The sequence below is a fragment of the Centroberyx affinis genome, unplaced genomic scaffold, assembly GCF_046629955.1.
Source record: "Centroberyx affinis isolate AG114_WGS23_722 - 3 ecotype Tasmania unplaced genomic scaffold, CSIRO-AGI_Caff_v1 ptg002443l_1, whole genome shotgun sequence".
Taxonomy (NCBI): Eukaryota; Metazoa; Chordata; class Actinopteri; order Beryciformes; family Berycidae; genus Centroberyx; species Centroberyx affinis.
The window spans coordinates 199,537-225,000 of record NW_027280685.1 but is presented as its reverse complement, the minus strand read 5'-3'; the positions used below and the strand labels follow the sequence as shown (position 1 = coordinate 225,000).

The window sequence follows — 25,464 nt, the reverse complement described above, 5'->3', positions numbered from 1 at the left end:
ACACACACGCATACAGAAACATATACATACACAGGAGTACATACAACACACATGGACAAACACACATGCACACACATTTTAAATGTCACGCAGAAATACACACACCCACACACAAATGCATACAGGAATACAGAAAACAAAAGAAAGAGAGATTTAGTTTTAGAATTACAAGTACTTGACAACCAAATGCATACAAGCAAACACAAGGAGGAATATCCCATATGATCACACACACACACACACACACACACACACACACACACAAAAATTAGCAAGGCACCATGACTCACGCTAATGTTTCCTCTCCCGATTTAGAGTCCAGCTGGAGAGAGAGGAGAAGAAGGAATGCGAAAGGCGAGAGGAGAATCCCTCTCTTCTGACAGCAGCAATGCTGATGACTCACACACCCCTGACTAAGGGTTTCAACCCGGACACACACACACACACACACACATACGCGCACACAAACGCAACATGCAACGGAGCATGTGTGTAGGTAGAAGTAGTCAGCAAGAGTGATTGAGACACGAAGAGCGAGAAATGAGAGGAAAGTGACAGTGGGGAGGAGTGTGAGGGAAATGGGACAAGAGGAAGATGGAGGGAAAGGAAAGAACAGAGCGAGAGGAGAGAGTCGGCTGTGCTCCTAGCGGATGAAGAGCTACTGCAGGTTGAGCATCACCGCTCGTTTACAGCAAGGGTCCTTTAAGAGACTCCTGCCATACACACACACACACACACGCATACACACACGCTGCAGCAGCTTCTCCCCAGCAGCAACCGCCATGGTTTGTGTGTGTGCCTGCATACACTCACTGCAATGTGTTTTTAGCTGTTGTGCTCACTGCAAGAGAGAGAGTCAGAGCGAGAGATAGCAGAGACTGACAGTGACCCGAAAAAATACGCTTTGGGAGAGAGCCAATGCCTAACAAGACAGGCGGGTGGGGAAAGAGAGAGAAAGAGAGAGAGACACAGAGACATAGAGAGAGAGACATAGAGAGAGAGACTGTCCCTGAATAGAGCACTTCAAAAGAAATAAATGAGAGTCTCTTCTGGAAGTGTGTCAGGGAGAAGAAAAGGGAGGTGGCTTGAGTGGGAGAAAGAGAGAGACTGAGAGAGAGGAGGTATGAGGATTGAATGGAGAAATGAGGATGAAAGAGAGAGAGATGAGAAGGACAGGGAGGAGATGAGGGGAGCAGACGGCGGAGATGAAAAGAAGTCTGTTGCTGCATTACAACTATGAGGCTCTTTTACTTTGCCTTCTGTCAGCTTTGCTTTTTCAAGATATTAAATCAATAATGGTCTGGTAGAAAAATGATAGGTAGGTACGCTCACAAGCTGTTAAACTGTGGTATACGAGGCAGTGGATCATCCTCAACTAGTAACAACACAATTAGAATCTACTGGTTATCAAGAGTAGGTCAAGTTTTAATGTCATCCAGCATGAGTATGAGCTAATTAATTCTTCTCTAGCGCTAAAATTCTTTGTCCGAGGCGCTGTGTCCCCCTTTCCCTCCCTCATAGCAGTGACCGACATGATGAGCACAGGATTCCAGCTGTGGCCCGATGTAAAATTCCACGACTTTTACATGACTTTTCATAACTATGTTGCACCACTTGCATGCCCTAAAAATTGTATTCCTTCCTGGTTTGTTGATGTTTTTTTTCCAGCTCAGAAAAAGGGTACACAGCCTGGTTTCCACTACTGCTAGGCTTGTTGTGGAGAAATGGCCATACAATGTATAAAAGCAGCTGAAAACCACCATTTAATGCATTTACTATGTGAAGCAAATTGTAAATTGCATCCTGGTATTTTCCTGTAAAGGTCCCTGACTTCCAGAATATTCCATGACCAGTGGGAACCATGGGAACACTAGGTACTTGTAACTTTGCTAGCTCTTCTTTTGCTCTACCTAGTCGTTAAACTGGTGTTTTGTCAGAATAATGTCTGAATAATGTTTTCTGTCTAGTGTAGAAAAGAGTTGAATATGGTGAATCTATGTTGCCAAATACATTTTATGCTTGGGCCAAGGAAGAACCCATTAAATTTTGGAGCGGATCCGGATCCAACTCACGAACAAGCAATAATAGCACGAACCTTGGCGGAGGTCTGCGTTCTCCGAGTGCCCTTCTAGTTTTCAATGTTTTCAAGTGGGTGAATTATCAACTATTCACCACACAGAGAAACAAAATGCAAAGATGAACGCAAATATCTATATTCAAAGCTCACAGACTCCAAAAATGATATTTACTTGTTTTATTTTATTTGTGATTGTAAGATCATTTTACATGAAAGAGTAAAGGCGAAGCAAAACACTGACAGGCATTGTGAAATATTTCATTCATGATCATTTTGTATGTAAGCATTCTTGCATTCTACATTCTCAAAATGAATAAAACAACAACGATTTACAACTATTATTATGAATATAGAAAATATTATTATGACTTTCAGAGACCATTCAACTGAGTCTCACTCCAAAATGAGATACATAAAATAATTGAAAAATTAAAAAGCATCTTGAGTTAATAATTTTAATTACTAACAAAACAGTTTTTAATCAGAGACATTTGATTTTGTAAATACTGACGGATTACTTTTAATTTTTTTCCAAAACAGATGTATAGCATTTTGGAATAAAACTTCTCATTTATAAATTGTGTTTCAGGCGATTACTGCAAATTCCTGCATTTCAGTGAAATTCTCTCTCTTTAGGGCTGTTTATTCTTTGTTATTCACAGGGCAGATGATTAGCGGGGCACTGTTTCTACCGTTTTCATTGTGGCAGGGGCAAAAATATGGGTAGAGTTTCTCAGTGAAGGTACAGCCATGGAAAGAGTAGACAGGAAACCTGGCTGCTGCATCATAGAAGGAGACCAGACCCTCCTTATAATCTACAAACACTCCCACCGTCTTGGGCGTCTGTTTCAGGGAGAGCATGACTACAGGGATATTGTTAGCGCTCCAGTGTTGATTCCTAAGCGATATGGTCCAGTATCCATTCTCAGGTTTTACTGTGATGGGCCCCTTTCTGTTGACAGACTGTATAGCCACTCCTAAAGTCCATGCTGTCTTCCCTTTAACCTGAACCTCATAATAGAATCTCCCCGAGGAGAAGCTCTGTTTTCCTAAGACAGAGCCACAACTAGAGAATCTCTCTGGGTTGTCTGGGAGATTCCTCTCGATGTGTCCATGATATACCCGTTTCCCGTCTTTAGACAGGACAAGTTTGGGGTGTGCTGTATCAGGGTCCAGAGTCACATCCACTCCATACTGCTGGATCCTCTTCAACTCATCACACAACTTTGCCATCTCCTGAGAGAGTGTCTTCCCTACCTCAGCCACAGCTTTCTGCAACGTCCCCACACTCTGATAACTGTGGACACTGGTGCCAGACCAGTCCTTGTTGGGTGGAGGGGTGAAGCGGTATGGGAAGCTCTGGAGGAGATGGAGGTGGTCGTCAGTGCTTGAGAATTGCTCCAGCTCTGCGCCTCTCTTCCTCAGCACTGTAATTTCCTGCTCCAGCTCTCTAATGAAACCTTCAGCCTGCTTCTCTGTTGCTTTCTGCTTCTCATCAATGAACTGAATGAACTCAGCCTGGCTTGCTTCTATGGAGGCCACCAGGGCAGTGAAGATCTCAATGCTGTCTGCCATCTCTCGCTTTGCCTCATTGTTGGAGAGCTCTACTGATTGTTTGATCTCTCTAACCTTCTGCTCACGCTCCTTTATCATCTGCTGTACTTCTTCCTCTTTCTTCCTCATCTGATCCTTCCTCTCATTGCACTCATCTTCTAGAGGGACAGTGTCATGGGTTTTGTGCTCCGCTTCAATGCAGAACTGACACAAACAGGTCTGGTCGGTCCTACAGAAAAGCTCCAGGGGTCTCTCATGCTTCTTACACACCCAGTCCTCTATGTTGTGAACAGGGTCTATCAGCTTGTGCTTCTTTAAGCCTGCAACTCTCTCATGAGGCTCCAGGTGAGTCTCACAGTAAGAGGTGAGACACACCAGGCAGGACTTCAGGGCCTTGTCCTTCATACCAGTGCAAATATCACAGGATACCTCTCCCAGTTTGGCAGATCGTTGGGCTGGTGGGCTGGTGGTTCTTTTTTGATCAGACTTTCTTAACTGATCAGCCATCTCCGACAAGACAACATTAACAAAGATATCTGGTCTGTTATACAAAACTTTCTTACACAATGGACACTGACATAAGGCACTGCTATCCCAGTAGTCTGTAATGCAGGTTTTGCAGAAGGTGTGTCCACATTGAATGGACACAGGCTTGGTGAAGATGTCCAGACAGATTGAGCACAATAACTGCTCTTCAGACAGGGGAGTACCAGCTGACGCCATTTCTAGAGATACAGAGTAAAAAAGTGAAACTACAAGTCAGTGGAATTAGCTAGAATATTGTGAATTCATGGCACATCATGCTACAATATTATACTATCAAATATTCATGACATGTTACTTAGCCATTTACCATTGCATTGGAAAAAATAACACTGAGCTCCCAGACGTAATGACAAATACTCTGCTGTGTCATAGCTGACCTGGCTATTACACTGTAGCTTATATCCATGTAATCTCAACTCACCTGTTTTATGTGTTTTTGTGAGTCCCTCTTTCTCTTTGCAGCTGTAGTAATGTCCAGTTTTAGTTGTTTTAAAACATGGAGCTGATTTGTCCTTGCACGAAGATATAAGGCTGCCTCCTCACTTTACTTTCACTTTTATGTTTCCTTGTATGAAACCAAGCATGCTCCACCCCACCCAGCCTGACTTGCTGTTAACCCTTTACGTGACTTTTCAAATGCCACAAATGCTGCAATTATATGAGAAATACTAAAGTTTTGGGCCAAGTTATCTTTTCACTGGCCCAGCAGTTGGATTGTGTCATATTTGTACACTCAAAAAATGAAACAGGTTTTTATGTTTTGTGAAGCTATTTCATTTGTCTTTCAATTGTCTGACAAAAAATACATCCTACACAACTGAGAAGGAATACTCAGAGCTTCTCTCATCACAGAACAACAACTGAAAGGTGAAGATGATCTTTTCCAGGAAGAGGTTTTCCTGGAAAAGACAACCATGATCCTCTACAGCAGCATCAACTGTTATGACGCAATCTACTGCTCTTTGTAAAAATTAGTTGGAAAACCTGGCCACTTATGTGTGTGAGATGATGGTTTTTGGGGTACTGGGCACATTTGTAAAAATAGGTTGAGTAAGAATCAAAGTCGTCAATGCATGTGGTTTGACCTCGTTTTGAGAATCACAGCCATAATCATGTTCCTGCCGCTTCCTCATGTTTCTTGCAGAAGCCTAAAGCTCTGACCACAAGCCACAACATATGAAGTCTGGCATCAACTAAGCAGCATGAATTTACCACTTATCTTTTTGACTTGGTCGGCCAGTCATGTGCAACTTTGCAGCGGTAAACCTCGTACGTCACCAGTTATAAAGGAACACCCAAAAGTACCAGATGAGAGAGATGCTTTCTAATTTTATAACAACTGAAATTCTTTGGAGACTATATTCCAAATCCTAAGAGTGTGTTTGCAATTTAACTTAAAATTGAAGTGGATGGAATAATGTCTTTGGGTGTAACAGCAAGTTAGACAATTGTTCAGCCTTGACAGAGGCTTGCGCTCTCAAATTGTCTTGTAGTTATGATTTCAAATATGCAAAAAATAATTCGTTTTTTGAGAGAAGCATTTTCAATATAAAACCAAATGCATGAAAATGTTAATTTATCCAGCTGAAAGAGTGATATCTATGAAGATATTTGAGCATATGTCTTTTTTTTTTGGTCGGGATGTTCAGCTCTTTGCTGCAATCATCTGCCACAGGTCTTTTATATTGGGGAGCAAGTGTGATGCTGCAATAATGGGTGGATTTTCTGCTGTTCATGGAAAAAAGGTAATATTCTTTAATGAAAAAGTCACATAGTAGATGTCTAAGTTGTTTATCCAGTTTACTGTTAACATTATATGAATTATAATGCAATTATGCTTAGCAATTACATTTTCTTTTGTTTGTTGATGTAAGTGAGAAATCAATAAAAGGAACTTTTTATAATGAACGTTCATTTTTGGCCCATCACATCATCTTGCCCGTATGCATTAAAAATGTAGACAGAGGGTGAATAACTAGAACCCAAGGATTGTAACAGGCAGCGAGGGAGCCGCCTGATCTGGCAGGAAAAGTGAGGAGAGGTCAGTGAGGTCATAGGAGTCGAACTTGTGCAATGATGGAACACCATCTGCACAGCGACACTGTACCTGTTTAGTATGGACAACACAATTCTTATTGCTTGTATGCTGTAGCCCAAGGGCACACTCTCTTCCCTCTATGTGTGATGAGGAAAATGAAGGTGAAGTCGAGACCCTGGTCATGTGATCTGGTCCTGGACTGTAGAGAGACAGACATAATCGAAGTGCAGGTGTTTTCCAGTCAGCCAGTAGGGACCTATGAAGGGCACTGCGCAGGGAAGATGAGATTTTCACCAAGCTGCTGCAGCTTTTAGATATAGAACATAACTGTGCTTTTCTGAAAGAGACAGACACCAAGAGCACGCCTCTGTGTGTGTATGTGTCTGCATGTGTGTGTGTGTGTGCGTGTGTGTCCCAGCGGGGAGGAGAACTAGCTTGGTCTATTTTGGGGTCTCTGAGTGTGACTCATCAGTGCTGTGATGTGGGCGATGCCTTCCCAGTGGGCTGACAGACACATGCACATGCACAGACGCACACGCAAACATCACAGCATATACGTGCATGCAATAATTTACACCTACACACAGGCACACTTGCACACACACAAGTAGCCTAAACACAAGTGCATATATGCACATACATACAGACACATCACACACACAGCACACTGAAAAGGGGCATAGGCAGCTGGATCACTGATCAAAAAACATCTTTGAAATCAAAGACTAGTTTTGTCTGTGATCTCTTGCAAGAAACGACATGACCCAATGAAGTCTAAATTGGTTTAGTATTTGCATGGTATTGGCATGACATGGTACTGACATGGTAATGGAATGGTATGATATTAGCATGGCATAGTATTGGCATTAGGCCCACTTGTGAATCAGTTGCATTTGTTGCAGTAAGCTGAAGAAAGAGTTTGAAATAACAGCTGTGTATGGCTGTGAAGATACAGTAAGAACTGTGTCTGTATTTGTGAGTGTGTGTGTGTGTGTGTGTGTGTGTGTGTGTGTGTGTGTGTGTGTGTGTGTGTGTGTGTGTGTGTGTGTGTGTGTGTGTGTGTATGCTTTCCATGACGCCTCTCATGGTCTCATACCACATTTTCTAATTCAGTACCACTCTTCCAAAAGCAGGCCTTGTACAGCTTTCAATGCGGTGCAGGAAAACCCACAGAAACACACCAACTCAAAATTGTTTGACATGCAACATTCAGATCAACTGTCTCTCACTTGAGGAGAAAGAGAAAGAGAAAGAGAGAGAGAGAGAGAGAGAGAGACAGAGGTCTCTCAGGCCTCCTTTGAGGAAATTATACAACCAAGTGACTAATCCAGTGTTTTTAATCTGGGGATCTAAGTACAGAATGCATGGTGTAATAAAGACATAAAGATTAGTGTTGTCCTCCGCAAGGACGAGAGAGCTGCAGATTTTATGAGTAATTAAATATGAGCACTATCTAGTGTGGGAGGAGGAGAAAATAAAAAATACGGTCTGAATTCTTTGTCATGGTGGGTGTGTTTGTGCGTGTGTGTGTGTGTTTTCAGAGAGGGTTTTGCCACAGCAGTGCTTTGTCCTTCATCACCCCTTTCTCTCCATCCAGTGTTTCCAGCCCTCCCCTCCCCTCCATCCATCTCTGAATTCAATCTTTGCTTCCTCAGTTCCTCCTCTCTGTCGTTCTTTATCGCTTGCTCCACTTTATCCATTTCTCTATCTTCCTTTCGTCTTTCCCTCCCTCTCTCATCTAATCTCTGTCCATCTCTCCGCTCCATTTTCTTCTTCTCTCGTCTTTTGCAATCTTCCCTATCTGTCTGTCCCCCATCTGCAATATTTACATCCTCTCTTCAGCTCAGTAGCACAGAGGAGTATAACCAGCAACAATGGAGCTTAGATCAAACAACTTGGTGTCATTTTTCAGCCATCCACTTTCACAAAACAAGCTAGGAATGCAAAGACAACGTTAAAAAGATGAAACAATGCCTACCGCTTTCCTCTTTCTCTTGTTATTTATTTTATTCCTCTCCGTTTGCCTCTTTCCCTCCCTCTTTCTCTTTTTGCCTTCATCTGGAAATGATGCTACAGTCGCACCGAGGTCAGAGCGTCCCTTTCAAACAGAATAATACATGAGCACAATAAAATAACACCGCTGTGTGTGTGTGTGTGAGTGAGAGAGAGGCTAATACAGAGAAATGGAGACATAAACAGAAAGAGAGTGAAGTGAAAGGGAAAGAAATAAACAAATGTGACAAAAATGAAAAGGGAGAAGGAAACATGAAAAGATGAAAGAAAGAAGAGAAAATTAAAGAAATCACTTTCTGCTCCGTCCTAGAAGTGTGATAAACAGATTAACCTCTGTAAACGTGGCCGGGAGTCAGGAGGCCGCCATCTTTATGCACACAATCCCATCTCACACTCACACACACAAGCACACACACACACACACACAGTGAGCACTCACAGGGTCTCGCAGTAGATCCTCTGTGTCTCGCAGAGCAGCTCTGGGCTTCAGCTGCATGTCGTCGCTACATTCGTTGTCGGAGGCGGGCGGCGACTCGGCCAGATCCGGGAACTCGTCTCTCGTCCTGGGGCCTCTGAAGCGGATCTTGTCCAGGCGCTTTAGCATGGTCAACACCGCGCACCTGGGCTTTACCTTAACATGGCGGACGGCAACCCTGCAAGGACACAAAATACAGGGGCTACTAGAACTGCTGTATGGAAAACTGTCATAAAAGGGAATACAGTTTGACTGGTTTGATTGATTCAAGTGCATTACCCCAAAGGCACAATTTTGTTTCATGGATAGACCAAAACAAACGCACTGCACATTGCACCAACAGCAATATCTCAAGGGTTCATTCCGGAGAGCAGGTTGCCTGATATTGGTTGCTCAATCTTAACACAATTTCATCCTCTAAAATGCTACAATTTTGAAAGTGAAAGGGCTCAATATAGCTAATAAATGTGATAAAACACAATAGTGAGTTTTTACACTGATGCCAGCAGTCATTTTTATCAAAGTAGGAGTTATATTTTTCAGATTTGGAATGGATCTCTAAGCTTGGAAACCTGAGCCCTGCAAACTCCCCATGTAGGCACACCCTGATCTGAAGTTGCCCAACAAGCACACACCATTTTAGTTCCCCTTTTTGCCCTCCACAAATTCTCCCCAAATCAACATATGACATCTCCTAACAACAAATTCTCCCTTTGGTGGGCACTTTTATCCAAAATAGCCTTACGATTCCATAAGTGCATGCTTTTTCTCCTAGTATGGGTGGCTCCAGTGGGAATCAAACCCCTAACTCTTGCAGTGTTAGTGCCTTGCTCTACCCATTGACCCCACTACACAGGGAATGGAACCAGTAACCCTGTTACAGCCATGACTGCCGCCTCCTTTCACTCCTCTCACCCCTCTCACCAACAGTTGACAGTGGCAGAACTGCTGACCTCATTTAGAGATTTCATTTCCGCAGCAGTAGTGGTGCCAGCGGTAGTGTGAGGCGGGTGGGAGGCTGCGAGGGCTTAATGGTTGTGTTTTAGTATCAGGGGGCGAGATGTAATGATGACAGAGGGAGCAGGGGGCCGTTTGAGTCACAGGAGTCAAACTGCTGCAGCGACTCCTCTGCATTCAGCAGCAATGGCCTGCCGCCACAGTTAAAATGAATCCAGCTGCTAGAAAAAATATTAAAAAGATTTATTATCTTGTTATTGCTCGCCAAAAATAAACAAAGAGAAGACAACTACAGTACAATTGTGCCATGTATCATGATAAGTATCCAAATACGAGACAGTTTTAAACCACAACAGGTACTGAAACTGATAGTAGCAATACATCTGCGAGCAAACTCTGATTGCAGCACTGATATTATCCCCATGTTCTCACTGCTTCCAGTTAACAAATGTCCACTGCCTATTTAACTCTAACTGCCCACCAAGTTTACTAAGATGAATGTCCACTATACTATGTGCTAAATGTATTATAGTAGCTATAGGTACTGGTTATGTACCTGTATGTACTTCCATTTAAGTGCCTGTCTGACCACAGTTGTAATAAATTGTATCTTCTCCTCGTATAAGATATTTGCATGAATTCCATTAAGCCTTTTCTTTGAATGGGAACTTCTGAATGCATAAAACAACAGTGGGATTCCCCTGTGACACTATTCTACGCTCAAGAAGATGTCATTTCGGATTTGCCGAAATACAATGTGTAAAACGCTAAGTGTTGTCATAATAATCCATCATCCTCTGCTGCGGCAGAGCAGAGTCACTGCAAGTGTAGTAATCATGACTGGCGTTTTTGACTGCCGTCATTTGTCATTTGGGGAGGGATTAAGTGCAACTCTCCTTGATTTAATCCTCAGATTAGTCTGGATGACGAGCTGCCAAACTGCTTTTCTGAGCATTTTTGTGGGGTGACTGGTTAACTGATAAGCTGGCTGGTTGACTGCCTGACTGGTGGTTGCATAACTGGTGTGTTGTCTGACTGACTGCATGGCTGAATTATTGCCTGGATGACTGTATTGTCTGTCTGTCTGTCTGTCTGTCTGTCTGTCAAACCTGTCTTGCCTTGGCTCGTCTGCCTGGTTTCCTGCCTGCCAAACCACTCACCTATGTGACTAGCTGTGAACAAATGTAAATGAAAGAATGAATTAACAAATAAATCAACAAATGAATAAACAAATAAATGAAAGAATGAATTAACAAACAAATGAAAAAAAAAAACACCACCACCACCAAACCCACCATTTCCTTAATGCTTTCATGTAAATATAGAATACTGAGACTGACTGGCAGGTAAACAGACATAAAGACAGAGAAAAGCATGTGTGCATGAACTTATGATATTTTATTCCCACACACAGACAACCCACCCACACAGAAACACATAAGGGGAAAATAACGGGGCTGATAGGTGGGTTAACCTTTCCTTCCTGAAGGGTAAGTAGAAACTTGGTGAGTGGCAGGTTAATAAACACTTCCCCTCCTCTTGTCAACACACCTGTCATGATGAAACTGTTCTCACACTATCGCCAACCCAATCCACCAACAATCTGCTTTATTCTAGCTCAGTTCAAACTGGTTACCAATCATAAACATTCTTCCAGTTCAAACCCCCCACAATGGACAGTTTAGGCTAATTGAAGACTTCCATTCCACAACGCAATATATCAATTTTGTGGGGGAAAATAAATCTTTTGCCATTCAATAGTTTTAAAATCTAGATGATTCAGTCTGTAAATGCTAATATTTTGTCAACCAATTTCTTAATTTACCTACCACCCTTTAAAACATAATTTGTTTAAGTTTTGTGCTATTGATTAGGCTACATTTTAGGAGCAAGTGTTGCTTTAGTTTACCCAGTTCTCTGATTTTGGAATGAAACTTTTTTAATGTAAGTCAATATTAAATATTTACTGAGCTTGTTCCCATGCTCTTCCCTGCCTCCTCGCAATCCGGTGCTCTCAAGGCTATAAAAGGACATAAGATGGGCGCTCTTTCTTTCTGTCTCTTTTATTTGATATATCCTTCCCTCCAGTCTGGAGGCAGTTTCAACCGCAACAGTGGCTTAAATGGGAGGATGAAAAGAGAGGACAGGAGGAGGAGGAGGACGAGGGCTTTAGCTCAGGGTCTGATCATTACACGGCTGTTGCTGTGGGAATACAAACCCACACCCACACCCACACCCACACACCCACACAAACAGCCCTTATTCATTCACAGAGCTGCATGAAAACTCAAAACGCACCTCCATCCACCTTCGCACAGTCATTCAAAACACATTGCTAACACACCAGCTAGGGCAGAAGCAGATGCATTCATAAAACATAAAACAGAGGAGGAGGAGGAGTGGGCAAAAGCATACACACACACAGGTACACACACGCAGGTACACACACACACGTGTACACATAAAACACAACAACCTAGTTTGTCAACAACACACACACACAGGCCGATAGAGCATATTTACTACTGCATACATTAGTCAAGGGTGGTTACCTTTACAAGTCGTGTGTGTCAGCTGCACAAGCCTAACATGAGTGTGTGTGTGTGTGTGTGTGTGTGTGTGTGTGTATACGCTTATGACTGTCTGAGTAATCCCCTGCTAATGACCCGTAGTAGCTGGAGGTTACTCTTGGCCACAGGGGTCACACTCACTCAAGTAGCCAATCACAGTCATTCATGGATATCAGGCTGTTTTCCAAACAGTAAGGGCCAGCGCAAAGCCCTACGCCAGGCACGGGTGTTTCTTATAATAGAAAAAATTCAAGAGTTTAATTCCAAAATGAGATTATGTACAATCTGAAAAAGCTCCTACTCTTACTAAATACTTGATAACATAAAATTAAAACAAATTATGGTACTTTTAAAAGAACAGTAGGTAGGCTACATTAAATCCTTGCTTGACAAAATGAGAACATTTCTACAGACTGGATTTTAGAGGTATTGAATGCTCAATTTCAGAGAATGTTTTTTTATTTCTTTCACAAAATGGTTATATAGCATTTTGAAATGGAACCCAGGACACCACTCTCGGCACAAGGTACACAAAATGCTGGAGTTTTTAATCTTTATTGGAGAAAACTTGGTGTATCTGCAGGCTAGAAGTGGCAGTAGCTTAGTGAACATCTCTCATCTTCCTTTCCTATCGTCTTAATTAGGTTCCTACTCACTGACTGGAACACAGATGATTCAGATGATCTGGTATCTGCAAAGACAGGATGACATTCACTATGTATTATGTATTATGTATTAGGGCTGCACAATTAACCGCGTATTAATCGTGTATTAACATTAGGATTTTGGCTTCCACAATCATTCAAGAGCAATATTGCCACATTTCATTTAGAATATTATAAATATTTAGCATATATTATAAATATTTAGAAAGTAAAAAAGGTGTAAAATAATTACATTCCTAAAAACCAAGTATATGATTAATGATCCTGATCAGACCAGAGTCAAATAATTATTTGAGATATGCCTACTTCTAAAAGTTTGTTTCAGTCCAGCTGAAGTGCCAGGTGGGTGGGGTTTGCCTTTAAGTACCACTCTGTTTTGGGAAGGCACGTCACAGAACAGTATCTTGCTAGCTTGCAGACAACATTCTCTGATTGGATTAACTTGGCCTGGAGCTAAATATCAATACATGTGACAAACTCCACCCATCTGGCCCTTTAAGCAGGTCATAATGAACGCTGCACAACAAGGAAAAGTATTTGCAAGTACTATCTGACCCAGGTCTTTGACCCAGTTTGTAATGTTTTCAGCTACAGTATCATTGTTGGTAAACCACCCTAATAATGCAGGTTTTTCTGTCTTTTATTGAAAAGGAAAGATAGCCTAAATGCTTTAAATTTCTGCCATTATGACTAGAGCTGCAACGATTAATCGATTAATCGATTAGTTGTCAACTATTAAATTAATCGCCAACTATTTTGATAATCGATTAATCGGTTTGAGTCATTTTTTAAGAAAAAGAAGTCAAAATTCTCTGATTCCAGCTTCTTAAATGTGAATATTTTCTGGTTTATTTACTCCTCTATGACAGTAAACTGAATATCTTTGGGTTGTGGACAAAACAAGACATTTGAGGACGTCATCTTGGGCTTTGGGAAACACTGATCCACATTTTTCACCATTTTCTGACATTTTATAGACCAAACAACTAATCGATTAATAGAGAAAATAATCGACAGATTAATCGACAATGAAAATAATCGTTAGTTGCAGCCCTATTTATGACTATATTCACGGTGCTCTTGGGACACAGAGTTGCATTGTTCATTATTGTGCATGAATACGATTGCAGTCATTAGGAGCTACATATTTGGCATGGCTTTCATCTGAGCATGTCATTCTATTTGTTTGGCTTATAATAGGCTATACATTGGAAGACAGGCTAATGAACTGACTTGCTTTCAGCCGTACACCAACATACTCTTGTCTTACATGGTGCGTTAATAAATATTCAGGTGCACAGCTGCGATATCACCCATGGCTATCTGTGTCTATAAGAAGATATTGGCATGATAGCCACATGAGAAGAGAGCAGCTCTCACTACAATGATACTCTATATGCACGAGAGGGGGGGCAATGGGGGGTAGGGGGAGGGGACGAGAGAGAGATATCAGTCTGAGTGTGTCTGTGTGTGTGTGTGTGTGTGTGTGTGTGTGTGTGTGTGTGTCCAGGAAACACTCAAACAGCCGCAAGTATGCTAGAGCGCACACACAAGTAGGCCACTTTCTGGTTAAGTGAAATTTCTGGGACATTAGGCAGTCAGGTTTTGTTTCAGAGTAATAGAAAGTTGACAGCAACACCTTGTTCCACGGAAATGTCAGTGTTTCAGCTCTGGTGGTTGATGAAAACCTAGTTTCCTTTACAGCTACTCTGCCATCAAAACGCACTGTATAACACAATGTAAGGCCATCTTATCATCTAATCATTTTCAGCAGAATCTATAGGAGATGATCAGCTCACACCCCACACCCACAACCACCTGTGGATCTATTCACAACTCCTACAGCTTTTATATGAAACTAAGGGAGGCAGAGAGCGAGGGAGAGAGAGAGAGAGAGAGAGAGAGAGGACCATCTTTAAATATCTCATCTTCAGCTGTGCATACTCTCCTTTTTCGTTATTAAGTTCACTTTGCTGCATTCTTAATGAAGAGACAGATGGTCAAGAAACCCCATTATTAAAGCCATTAGGCTACAGCCAGCCTGAATAATTACTGTCCGAAATGAAACAAAGCATGCTGTCAGGTGCCACCGTAACCTATAGGACAGAAACTTAATAACTGCCCCCATTCTTCTATTCACCTTGTCAGCTCAGCTCATCATCCTGTAACAAGTCAACTCGAAAACTCTATTTCCTGGCAAAAAAAAAATGTGTGTCCTAACTTTAGCTTTCATTTTCATCTTTTTAAAAGAGTTTAGGCCTACAATTTGACAACCAAACTCTCCACCATTCATTTATATGGGGAAAAAAAGAAGATTAGACTAATATTGAATACACCTGCACATCTTATTGTGCAAGTATTTGAATGTTTTAAAGATGGAACAGAGTCTAGTAGTAGACTCCTTGTCGAGAATTTTAGAAACCATACGAATAATGAAATGGTGGGAACAGGATGGATGTGCTAACTTAGCTTTAATCTAGCACATTCAAAAAGACTCGCAACACTGTGGCAGCTCCCAATATTTTGCTTACTTTACTCTACTAGCTTTAATCTAGCCCACTAATCACCCGTCATCATACTTCTAGTGGTGGAGTGTGCTTTACTCTATAGAATACATTGAAGTGGTTAAACAAAAGTAAAAGGCCATAAAACAGGTCATGGTAACTTATGAGACACAGTGATTTTAGAAAAGCAGCAATGTTAGTGGCTTGTTGGTTTTCTAAAATGACAGTAACACACCATTGTATTATTAAAAAGAAAATTCGCCAAAGTTAAATAGCCTAAACGTTTTCTTAATAATCAATAACTATTAAAGGTTATTCTTCCACCATGCAGCTCTAGAGCACCAGCTAAACAATGTGGTTGCTAGGCGACACGTGAGTATCAGCGCGTGAGTGGTAAATTTCGGTTAGCTCATTGCTATTTTAAAATTAACTGTTCTGCGGTCAGAAGTGTGTCTTTATGGGTATTTTAGCACGGCTTCGAATGCGTATCAGCCAATCAGAACAGAGGACCGGGACTATGTTTTCTAAACTGCGATTGACAGCCTGTAACGTTAATCAATGGCGAGCGTTGAGACTTCGACGTTCACAACGACTTCATCCCCAAAAGCTTGTAGGCTACATCGTGTTAACTGATAAAATGTCAGTCCGTTTAGACTCTATTCATTTCTGAGGCTGCGACGGAATGACACACGCTGGAGTTTGAAGTTAGGCCTCGAGTTATCTGTTTTAATAAAGCCCCACAAGGTCAGCAATCATTTCATCTGTAATACCGTTATAAAACACAACACCGTAAACATTAAAAACCCAGTGACAAGATTTCCTAAATAATCCGCATTTGGAATGACCCTGAAGAGACAGTGAGACAGACGACAGAAAAAAAACAAACAGATAACCTCGATTTTTTAAACACATTCACAACACGTTTTAATAAAACAAGTTTCCTTACCCAGCACGTAAATCGTAGCAAAGTTTCATGAACACTGAGATTGCCTTTATTCTGCTTTATCCTTCAGTAGGCTACACCTGCTGCTCAGGATATCCAAAAACGCGAGTCTCTCACGCCGAAAGCTTCTCACTTGGTCCATCCATCACGACAACATGTCCCTGTTTTTGTAGACCGATTAAATACCGTCTCCTGCTGTGTTGAGTGGTCAGGCGAAAAAATACAAAATGCCAGTTAGCCTCCCTCCTTCCCCGGAGAGAGCTGCCCTGACCAGTAGTGTCGCTGATACTAGCCTCCACCTTCGTCTCCCTCTTGTTGATTTCACAGAAACAGACAGACGAGCAGCAGGGCCGAGGAAATTTCGTCAGTGTCAGTTGTTGCTTTCTTAAAGGGGCCGTCAGTGACGCTTCAGACACGGGACGTGAACGGAAACACCTCCTTACCACCGCCCCGTGGTAGACACAATCATGTAGTGGTAAATAATAAAAAAGGATGGGTAAATAATGACCTCATTACAGGGTAAATACCCAGTATTGTGGACAAGCCCAGGCGAAAAATAACAATGGTTACTATTCCTATAATATCTGCATAGGCACTTATGTCTGTGGTGCTGATTAGTGAGTTTATAGTGATCTAAAGTGAGCACTTTATAGTCTTTATTAATCTCCTATGATATTGTTTTTCATACTTTTCCCCCATTTTATATATTATTTTTTAAATATTTATTTATTTGCTCATATTATTATTGCTGCTGCTGTTACAATTTCCCCACAGGGATAATAAAAGTAAAAATTTATGTTAGCTTTATCCTATCTATGGTATCCCTATAATTTTCCTATAATATTCCTATAGGAATTTACAGTGTGTCTGTGGGTCTCCATAGTGAGTTTATTGTATTCACTCCCTCTGGTATCACTATATTCTTATAATATTCCTATAGTGTGTTTGTGGTTTTCAGTAGTTTATAGTGGCTTAATGGTGCTTTATGGTATTTGTTTTTATCCCCTATGATATTACTGTAATACTACTACTTACTGTAATACTACTTGATATGATATGATATTTGTATACTGTGTCTGTGGCACTCAATAGGGAGTTTATAGTGACCTTATCATACTTTATGGTGTTTTTATCCTCTATGACATCAATATAATATTCAAATAGTCTGTCTGTGGTACTCTAGTTTGTACTTTGTGGTATGTTCTTTCTCCTATGGCATCGCTATAATATTCCTATAATATTCCTAAAGGGATTTACTCTATAATGTATCAGTGGTACTCAATAGAGAGTTTATAGTGACGTTATTGTTCTTCATGGTATTTTTTATGTTGATTGTTATCACTGTAATATTCTTATGATATTCCTATAATAGGGACTTATAGTTTTGCTGTGATATTTGTATAGTATCGGTCTAAAATTCTTCTAGATTTTGATAGTTATTTTATATTAGATGAACTGTATTTTCAGAAAATAATTTATTCATCCTTATGTTCCCTAAAAGACCCTCAAATAACATAACCATCATTTTTACTACTTCCTATGATATGAACTGACCTAATAAAGATTTATGTCAGCCTGAAAAGGTGGATAAACTCTAGTCAGCGAATAAAAAGGTGGGTAAAATGAGTTTAGGTGGGGTTCTGCTGTTCACATCTCCTCACCCCATCCCCATGCTACAGGTCTCTCTTTTCAACCTCTTTTATACTGTGGTTCAAGGTCCAAAATTAGTCCGAGGACCGGGGTTTTAGCCCCCTGTGTCTGCAAGCATCTACCCTGCTGAAGTGTTTTTAAGCAAGACACATCATCACTTACCTGCTCCGGAGGCCCTGACCTCTGACCTCTCTGTAGAAGGGGCAAGCAGAAAGAGAATTTTTCTTTGGAGATCAATAAATCTTACATTATGATTAAAGAGGTGGGTTTCCTGGGTGACTGAGCCAGGAAACCCAACTCAGAAACTGAAATCAGTCTGAAAATTAACTCAAATGATAAGTAGCTGTTGACATTATCCCTGCCAATAAAGTACTTTCCACAAATCCTAAAAAGAATTTACAGGACAAAATAAATGAGTAATATAATAGTTTCTGAAGCACTAACCTTTGCATGTTTGTTCTGTGAGATCCCTTCCTTCTTCTGCAGGTGCATGCAGGCATCAGAATGAATGAAGAGCCAAAGTTAGGAGTCTTAACTGATGATCTCCAAGTTATCCCTCTGTTTCAGTGATTGTATTTTCACTGATGAAGTGGTCTTGAGTCGACAGATTCCACTGACGATCCTCTTGTCGCTGAATCTTGGACACAAGACACTGTGAAGGAGTGGTGGATCAGAGAGAAAAAGAAGAGGGGGTAGAGAACTTGAGAGAGATAAAGGAAAGGGAAAGAGAGAGAGAGACAGAAACTGGAGTAAAGTGACTCTTGACCCATGAGATGAGACTATAGATTACAGGGATGTAATCACAAGGACTTTCTACGTCTGCTGTCAGACTAACAATGAGGTTTGTCCTCAGTAGAGCTTTGGCCTGGTTGTCCTACAGCTGCCATGTTGCAATGCTGCCTTCACTAGCACTAGAACATGTTGGTTGCAAATATATTTTAGCGCCCTACATAAGAAACCCATATTAATCTATGTTATTCTGTATCTAAAAGCTGAAATACAGAAGGAAAGAGACATAGTTGTGTGTTTTACCGTCTCCTTTGGTGCAGGCTCTGCGGAAGAGAAATCCATCCAGGTTTGTGTGTCCTTTAGCTGTTCCTGAAGACATATGGATGACTGACCTGAGTCCTGCAGAGAGAGAGAGAGAGAGAGAGAGAGGGTGTGTGTGTGCATGTGTGTGTTCAAGTGCATTTGTACCTTTCATGCACATTTGTCTATAGGCAAATGTCCGAGAGACTGAGAGAGACGAAGTGACAGAGAGAGGAAGATAAAATGGTAGAATATCCAACTGTTATGAAGCTGGAAGCTGGAGTGAAAGGTAGGAAGATGAGACAAGAGATGGGATCCAAGACAAAAATGGCATTAACCACCCAAATCCCGAACAACCTGCACTAGGGAAGGCTCTGTATACTTACCTACTGTGAGATTGATACTAATGGATCAATCCAAATCTCTGGACTTCCGCGGACTTGGTTCCTGCCTCTTGTCAAAAACCAGCAGGTCTGTGACAGCTTTCATATGGACCTGTACAGGCATGGAGTAGACTTTTAGAGAGTCTGCAACTCTATTGACTTTTGTAGAGAGATTTGGAATCTTTTGATTTATTTGGCCGTCTGATTTCATTCTGGGTTTTTATTTATCCAGCAGCAAGAGAAATGACAAAATTGCTGGATTGTCACATCCTTGTCTGAGTAAACTCAGAAACAACAACAACAAAACACATCCATGTGAAGCCAGGTTATTGGGCGAAATCACATTGCTTTGAACTATGTCAATGCTGTAATCAAACTATCTGATTGTTCTGTTTTAGCTATATATCTGATTATTCACAGTAACCACACTACTGTGAATGTAAACAAATCTGTACCTGCTGTTAATACATTATGTGACCCAACAGCATGAATCCAAGCTCATTTAACTTAACAGGAGACCCAATACCTCAATATTGAATTACTTTTATGTACCAATTTTAAAACTCTGAATGCAAAGATTAACCATCAATGAAAAACCAAAAACCTATCTCTCACAATATCCCTGTTTTTCCATGCTGGGTCATACCTGAAATGGATCTGTCTGTCTGTCTGTCTGTCTGTCTGTCTGCTTGTCTCTCTCTCCCTTTTAGGCATCTGGTCTCTTGCAGACTATTTTAAGCTGCAGATGCTGTATCATTGGAAATGACTGTGCAAATCTTGATCCGTAAATCCTAAACCTCGTGTGCGATTCGGTCCAGGGGGTTGGGAGTCATCAGAGATTGTGGAGAAGACAGTGAGGCTTTTAGATGGGATTCCCCTTAGTCACACTGAGCACACACATGCCTCAGGCACACACACACACACTTGACACACCAAAACGTTTTTTTCTGGCCTGTGATTCTCTGCAGATGTCTCCTGTCAGATGGAGTGCTGTTGAGATTCCCCAAATCCTCCCTCTGTGCTTGTTTAAAAACCCCTTAATAAACCTCTTAATCCCAAACCAACGTTTTTTAGAGGGTTGCACAACCACGCTTGTCTTATGCAACTGGCAGAGCATTCAGAGTTAATTATAGAACAGTTGGGAGGAAGGGAAGGATGGATGAGCAGAGAGGATACTGATGTAAACACACATTTGGGAAAGATGGGGAAAGACTCAGAAATTATTTAAGAAGCGGTGTTTGTCAATGTAAACATGATTTTTTTCTGAGTTAAATTTAATTAGTGTATAAACATAGAATGTGAATGATAGAACAGACAGTCCCATTCAAATCTACACTCTTGAATGGTCATTTGGCATTTGTTCACTGCAATGGCTGTCGTAGAATGTTTGATAATGTTGTCATGGAAATAAGTGTTTGACTTAGTGCATGAGAGTCAGAAAGCTGGTGTATTACCATGGCAACCGCGTCCTTTGGATGAACATTCCAGTGGCAGTTGTGATGAACATTCTAACTTTCTGAGCCTCATGTTCTGTCCACAGATGAAACAATACTGATTTGCATGACAACCATAGATAAGATGAAAATGAAACAGTTTTATCTCTATGATGTCATTATCAAAAGTCTGTGGAAGCCATGTTAGGTGACCAAAGGAAATTACCATGATATACATGGAAGTGTCCTTTCTATCCATTCAAATGTGTTTTTTATAAATTAGTTGTTAAATTAGCTGTTCCAAAAATGGACTAATTCTTATTGCTGTTAATTTAGATACTCTTTGCAGACTCCTCATTAGAGGTTGGCACACACACACACACACACACACACACACACACTCTGGTAGCCTACACGTGACTGTGCATTCACTTTGTTTCTCGACCACTAGAGGGCACGATTGGATCAGTCAACTTCCCCTCTCCTCCCTGGTCCTGTTCTGCACCACCGTCCCACCAGAATGCCAACTGTGGCTCTCAGGAGTCTGAATTATTTAGTCTGCCTGGCTGAGATGGTACAGAGATAAAGGCGAGGGCAGAGGGTCAGCCTGATGGAAGCCCATAAAACACTGAGGCTAGAGAGCGTTACTGTCGCCTACCCAGCTCCTCAAGTTTCAAGTCGAGGGCTTCGTTCCAAATTGAAATGTCCACCGCCTGATAAAAATGACACCTGCTGTGGCACAATTACCACTGATAGGAAAAGTACTTTAGGTTACTATTAAAGTTACATCAGCATAGCTGTGTTTTTGAGAATAATCTGTGTCTTGGAAAAATTGACTGAATTTCATGTAGCAGAATTTTATTGGAAAAAATCTGGAACATTTTGTTTTATAATAAAACTTTTTTATGGTTGTTTCAGATTGAAGTGCATTTAACGAGGATGTTGCAGTACATTCTCTCAAAGCAAGAGAGTTTAAAACAGTCTAAACAAGTTAAAAATAGCTGCCTCTTTGTTAGTAAAGGCATCTGTAGCGGCTCTTTGTCCTGGGGTAACGAGATGAGGAAAGGAAGTCCTTTAGGTATTCCTTGAGCCCTAAAAGCCTAAAAATAGGTTAAGCCATGGTCTAAAAATGAACAGTTTTTATGAAGAAAAGAATGACAAACTATGATCTTTGTAATAAGGATTTAAACTTATTTCTAATCTCATCATAGATTCAGTGGAGCTGGAGGACATGGAGGATTTTGTATCGACGAAAATCTGATTATTTTATACCAAATACTCCAACTGGTTTAGATTCTGTCTGTATCAACATGAATAAAACTTTATTTATTTTTAACATTAGGCTGATTGGTGCTGAGAAACAGAAGGAATACAGATATTGACAGGAGATGGAGTTGAGCTATATTAGATCAATTTTACTGCATGTTTTAAGTCTTCTTGACCACCTTGGCTATAATGCTACCTGTGTCGCCCCATGCATACTTCCATACTTCAGATTAAAGTGTATATAACAGCCATATTGCATTACACTTAACCACAAAGCAGTAAAAATCCTTTACGTTGTTTTACGTTTGTCATGAGTGTGACAGCCAAAGCCAGCACCAGCCCTATAGTGACATGTTACCTCTGTTCCCATTCCTTACTTTATCTTTGTAGCTTATGTCACCTGGAGGAAGGAGGGGCTACTGTTGCCATGACAACCGACAGGCCAATAGGCCTCTGAAACCTGACTCTCCCATCTAACCTTTCACTCTGCCCGCTCACAATAATTTACCTGGCCATACCCAGTGGCTACAGTCTGTGCATGCGTGTGTGTGTGTGTGTGTGTGTGTGTGTGTGTGTGTGTGTGTGTGTGTGCCATCCGCCTCCCCATCATAAATAATAACCCCCGAACCCCCAATATTACACCAACGACCTCAGTTTGTCCACCTTATCTCTACTAAAACACAGAGAGAGCAGAGAGGAATGCGATTACTTCTTATCCTCTAATATTGTAAGCGTCTTGATGCTCAGGTTCATGCCTTGTGGTGAAATAATTCACTTACATCTCCCTCAGTCCAAGCAAAGGAGGGCTTTCATGGTCTCAGCCCACCTCGGCAGCCTCTTTTTTTTTTTTTTTACAACCCCAGCTCTTTGATCCACCACCGACTAAGTGCATCTCACCTAATCTGGTACATACGTCTGAAGACAAATTCCTGGAGACAAACATTAAAGTGAGGGGCTGCGTACAGTCGGCTTAACTCGGAATGCCAGACTGAGAGGCAGAGAAAGTGTCGGGTCTTAAAGTGAGTTATGCTGTGGGAAAAAAATGGAAATAATGTGAGGGAGGCAAAAGTTTACTGCATACTGTATATGCCTTTTCAGTCTTAGGGGTAAGTCATTATGTAAATTGACATTGCAGTGATTATATTAATTTAAGGAGTAAGTAAGTAACACATTACTTTAAACAGACTTAGGTTGTATATGACAAGTTTTTAAAGCAATATTAAGAAAGTGAGAGATTTGCATTTCAAACAGAGCAGGGGTTCTCATTTTTTTGTCATGTTACAAATCTCCAAATAAACACACATTACACCCAGGACCCCTATTTGATGAGATTTTTGCAGTTGCTGATTTAGTATTGAATTGTATAATGATGAGAGTGAAACCTATGACTAGATTAGTCATTCCTGTAAATTTTCTAATTGGGATAATTCCTAGTGAATTATTCAATTGTTTATTTATTAAAGTATTCCTCATTTTGACAGAGACCCCCTGGAACCCCTTCAAGGACCCCAGTTGGTCCCCAGTCCCCACTTTGAGAACCACTGAAATAGCGTGTAATATTTTGGATGCCAAGCTGCTAACCAATCGTATGATGTAATTAAAAAACACAAATCATAGAAATTTGTTGGGTTCGAAGGCATCCCATTGTGGAAAAAACGTATTACATTGACTAAAGGTATAAAGAGAGAAATATTTTAGTCATATTCCTGTACATTCGTAAAGTAACTGATGACTTGCTGGCAAGGTGAGGGAATTTTCTATATGGAATGACCCACCACAGAAAGTGCTACTGTAACAAAACATATTACTTCCATTCAAAGGTAATATGTGTATTACCCATTACTTTTTTGGAAGTCTCAACATTAGCTGCTAGTCAGTGTCATCCTCATATCCATTGGACAGAGAGATGAAAAGTTCATAATTTTGCCAGAAAACAAGTTCACTCACTAGTTCGCTCACTTGTGATGTGACTTAGAGACAGGCAGACAGACCGTGTGTGTGTGTGTGTGTGTGTGTGTGTGTGTGTGTTTGTGTGTGTGTGTGTGTATAGGTGTGTGTGTGTGTGTGTGTGTGTGTGTGTGTGTGTGTGTGTGTGTGCCCAGCAGAAGTCTGGATCAAAGTAAAGCAACACATTGAGACATGCAGCCACCACCAGGGTACTGCAGAGATTAAAACACTCACGCACACACACACACACACACACACACTCAAACCATCCACCCACCCGACACACACATATACACACTTATACACACACACACGCACAGGCTGCCTAAGTCTCAGTTTGGACCCCACAGAGCACACAATCTGTAACACTTTCTCTCACATACACACACATCCATATTACATTCACTTACAGGTCTAATCCGCTTCACAGTGAGAGAGGCAGCGAGAGACTTGCAGGTTTCTCAGCATCACTGGGCGCAAGACAGATTGACACAATACTGAGAGCGCTCTGCACTCTCCCCTCCCCATACATTACCTTGTATGGACAATATCTCCACGGCATATACAGCTCTGGCCCTTCAGTGTTCACCACTGTTTGAATTCATTGTCAGTGTTTGTTTGATTCATTCCAGCCTTCTCTCTATTTCTCTCTCCCTCCCTCCTTTTTTTTATCCATAGCATTATTATTTTCCCCACTGAACACTGTAAATGTAATACTAGTTTGTCCTGAAAAACAATCCATCCTTTTTTACAGGCAGTGACTCCAGTAAACACATCACAACTTGACTTGGTCCTGATTGGCTAACCTCACTAACATCTAAAAGCTAAAATCCTTCCAATTAGGCCAGTTTGCAGCATTTGAGCTGGAAAATCTCCAGTCAGCAGGTTTACCTCATTTGAATTAGAAGAGCTGCTGTTGTCAGCCAATCATGGTCCAGCAGTGTGACTGTTCCGCCTGTGAGGACTTAAGTCTTCAAATTCATTCAGTATATAATCTTTTAACTAAACTTCATACATTTGCAAGGCATCATGAAGAACATTATTCGTATCCTGAGCCAGGGGATATTGGAAAACAAAAAATCATGAAAACTGAATAAGAGGAAGAATCCTAAGTCTGTGCAATGGGATATTCTGCATTTAAATGACAAAAACACACTAAAAAACATGATACAGACTAGACTGTATCTTACTAGTCTTACTTAAATAGACCTTCCTTGGTGTGTGGGCTATTGCAACTGTATCAGGACTTTGTAGTGAAATTGCAAAGTACTGAGTGACTTGTTGCTTGTTGAGTCCAGAAAGGTTGATGTTACCTAAATTACAGTTGAGTAGAGTAGAGTTAGAATTTTTACCAGCAATGCTCCTTTTCAGACAACAGACTAGAATCAGACGAGTAATACGCTGGACGAGACGG

At 41.1% G+C, this 25,464-nt stretch overlaps 2 protein-coding genes across 2 annotated transcripts in view; both read right to left on the bottom strand.

The window, feature by feature from the left end:
- The window catches only part of gramd4a (GRAM domain containing 4a), a 52,304-nt gene extending 35,835 nt beyond the window's left edge, over window positions 1-16,469 (bottom strand). The window contains exons 1-2 of the mRNA XM_071533848.1: window positions 16,346-16,469; window positions 8,668-8,881 (exon numbers count right to left, since the gene is read on the bottom strand). Of these exons, the coding sequence (XP_071389949.1) occupies window positions 8,668-8,881; window positions 16,346-16,374 (243 nt within the window). The 5' untranslated portion in view covers window positions 16,375-16,469. The remainder of the gene's footprint in view (window positions 1-8,667; window positions 8,882-16,345) is intronic.
- Window positions 2,323-4,731, bottom strand: LOC139656317 (E3 ubiquitin-protein ligase TRIM39-like). Its single transcript, XM_071533855.1, has 2 exons — window positions 4,599-4,731; window positions 2,323-4,356 (listed from the first exon to the last, which is right to left on the bottom strand). Exon 2 carries the CDS (start codon window positions 4,352-4,354, stop codon window positions 2,720-2,722), a length of 1,635 nt encoding a protein of 544 aa, XP_071389956.1. The 5' UTR covers window positions 4,355-4,356; window positions 4,599-4,731; the 3' UTR covers window positions 2,323-2,719.
- Window positions 16,470-25,464: the final 8,995 nt, after the last annotated feature.

Bases quoted from the DNA above. Each gene is read 5' to 3' on its own strand.
- LOC139656317 (XM_071533855.1), bottom strand. From the start codon at position 4,354: ATGGCGTCAGCTGGTACTCCCCTGTCTGAAGAGCAGTTATTGTGCTCA.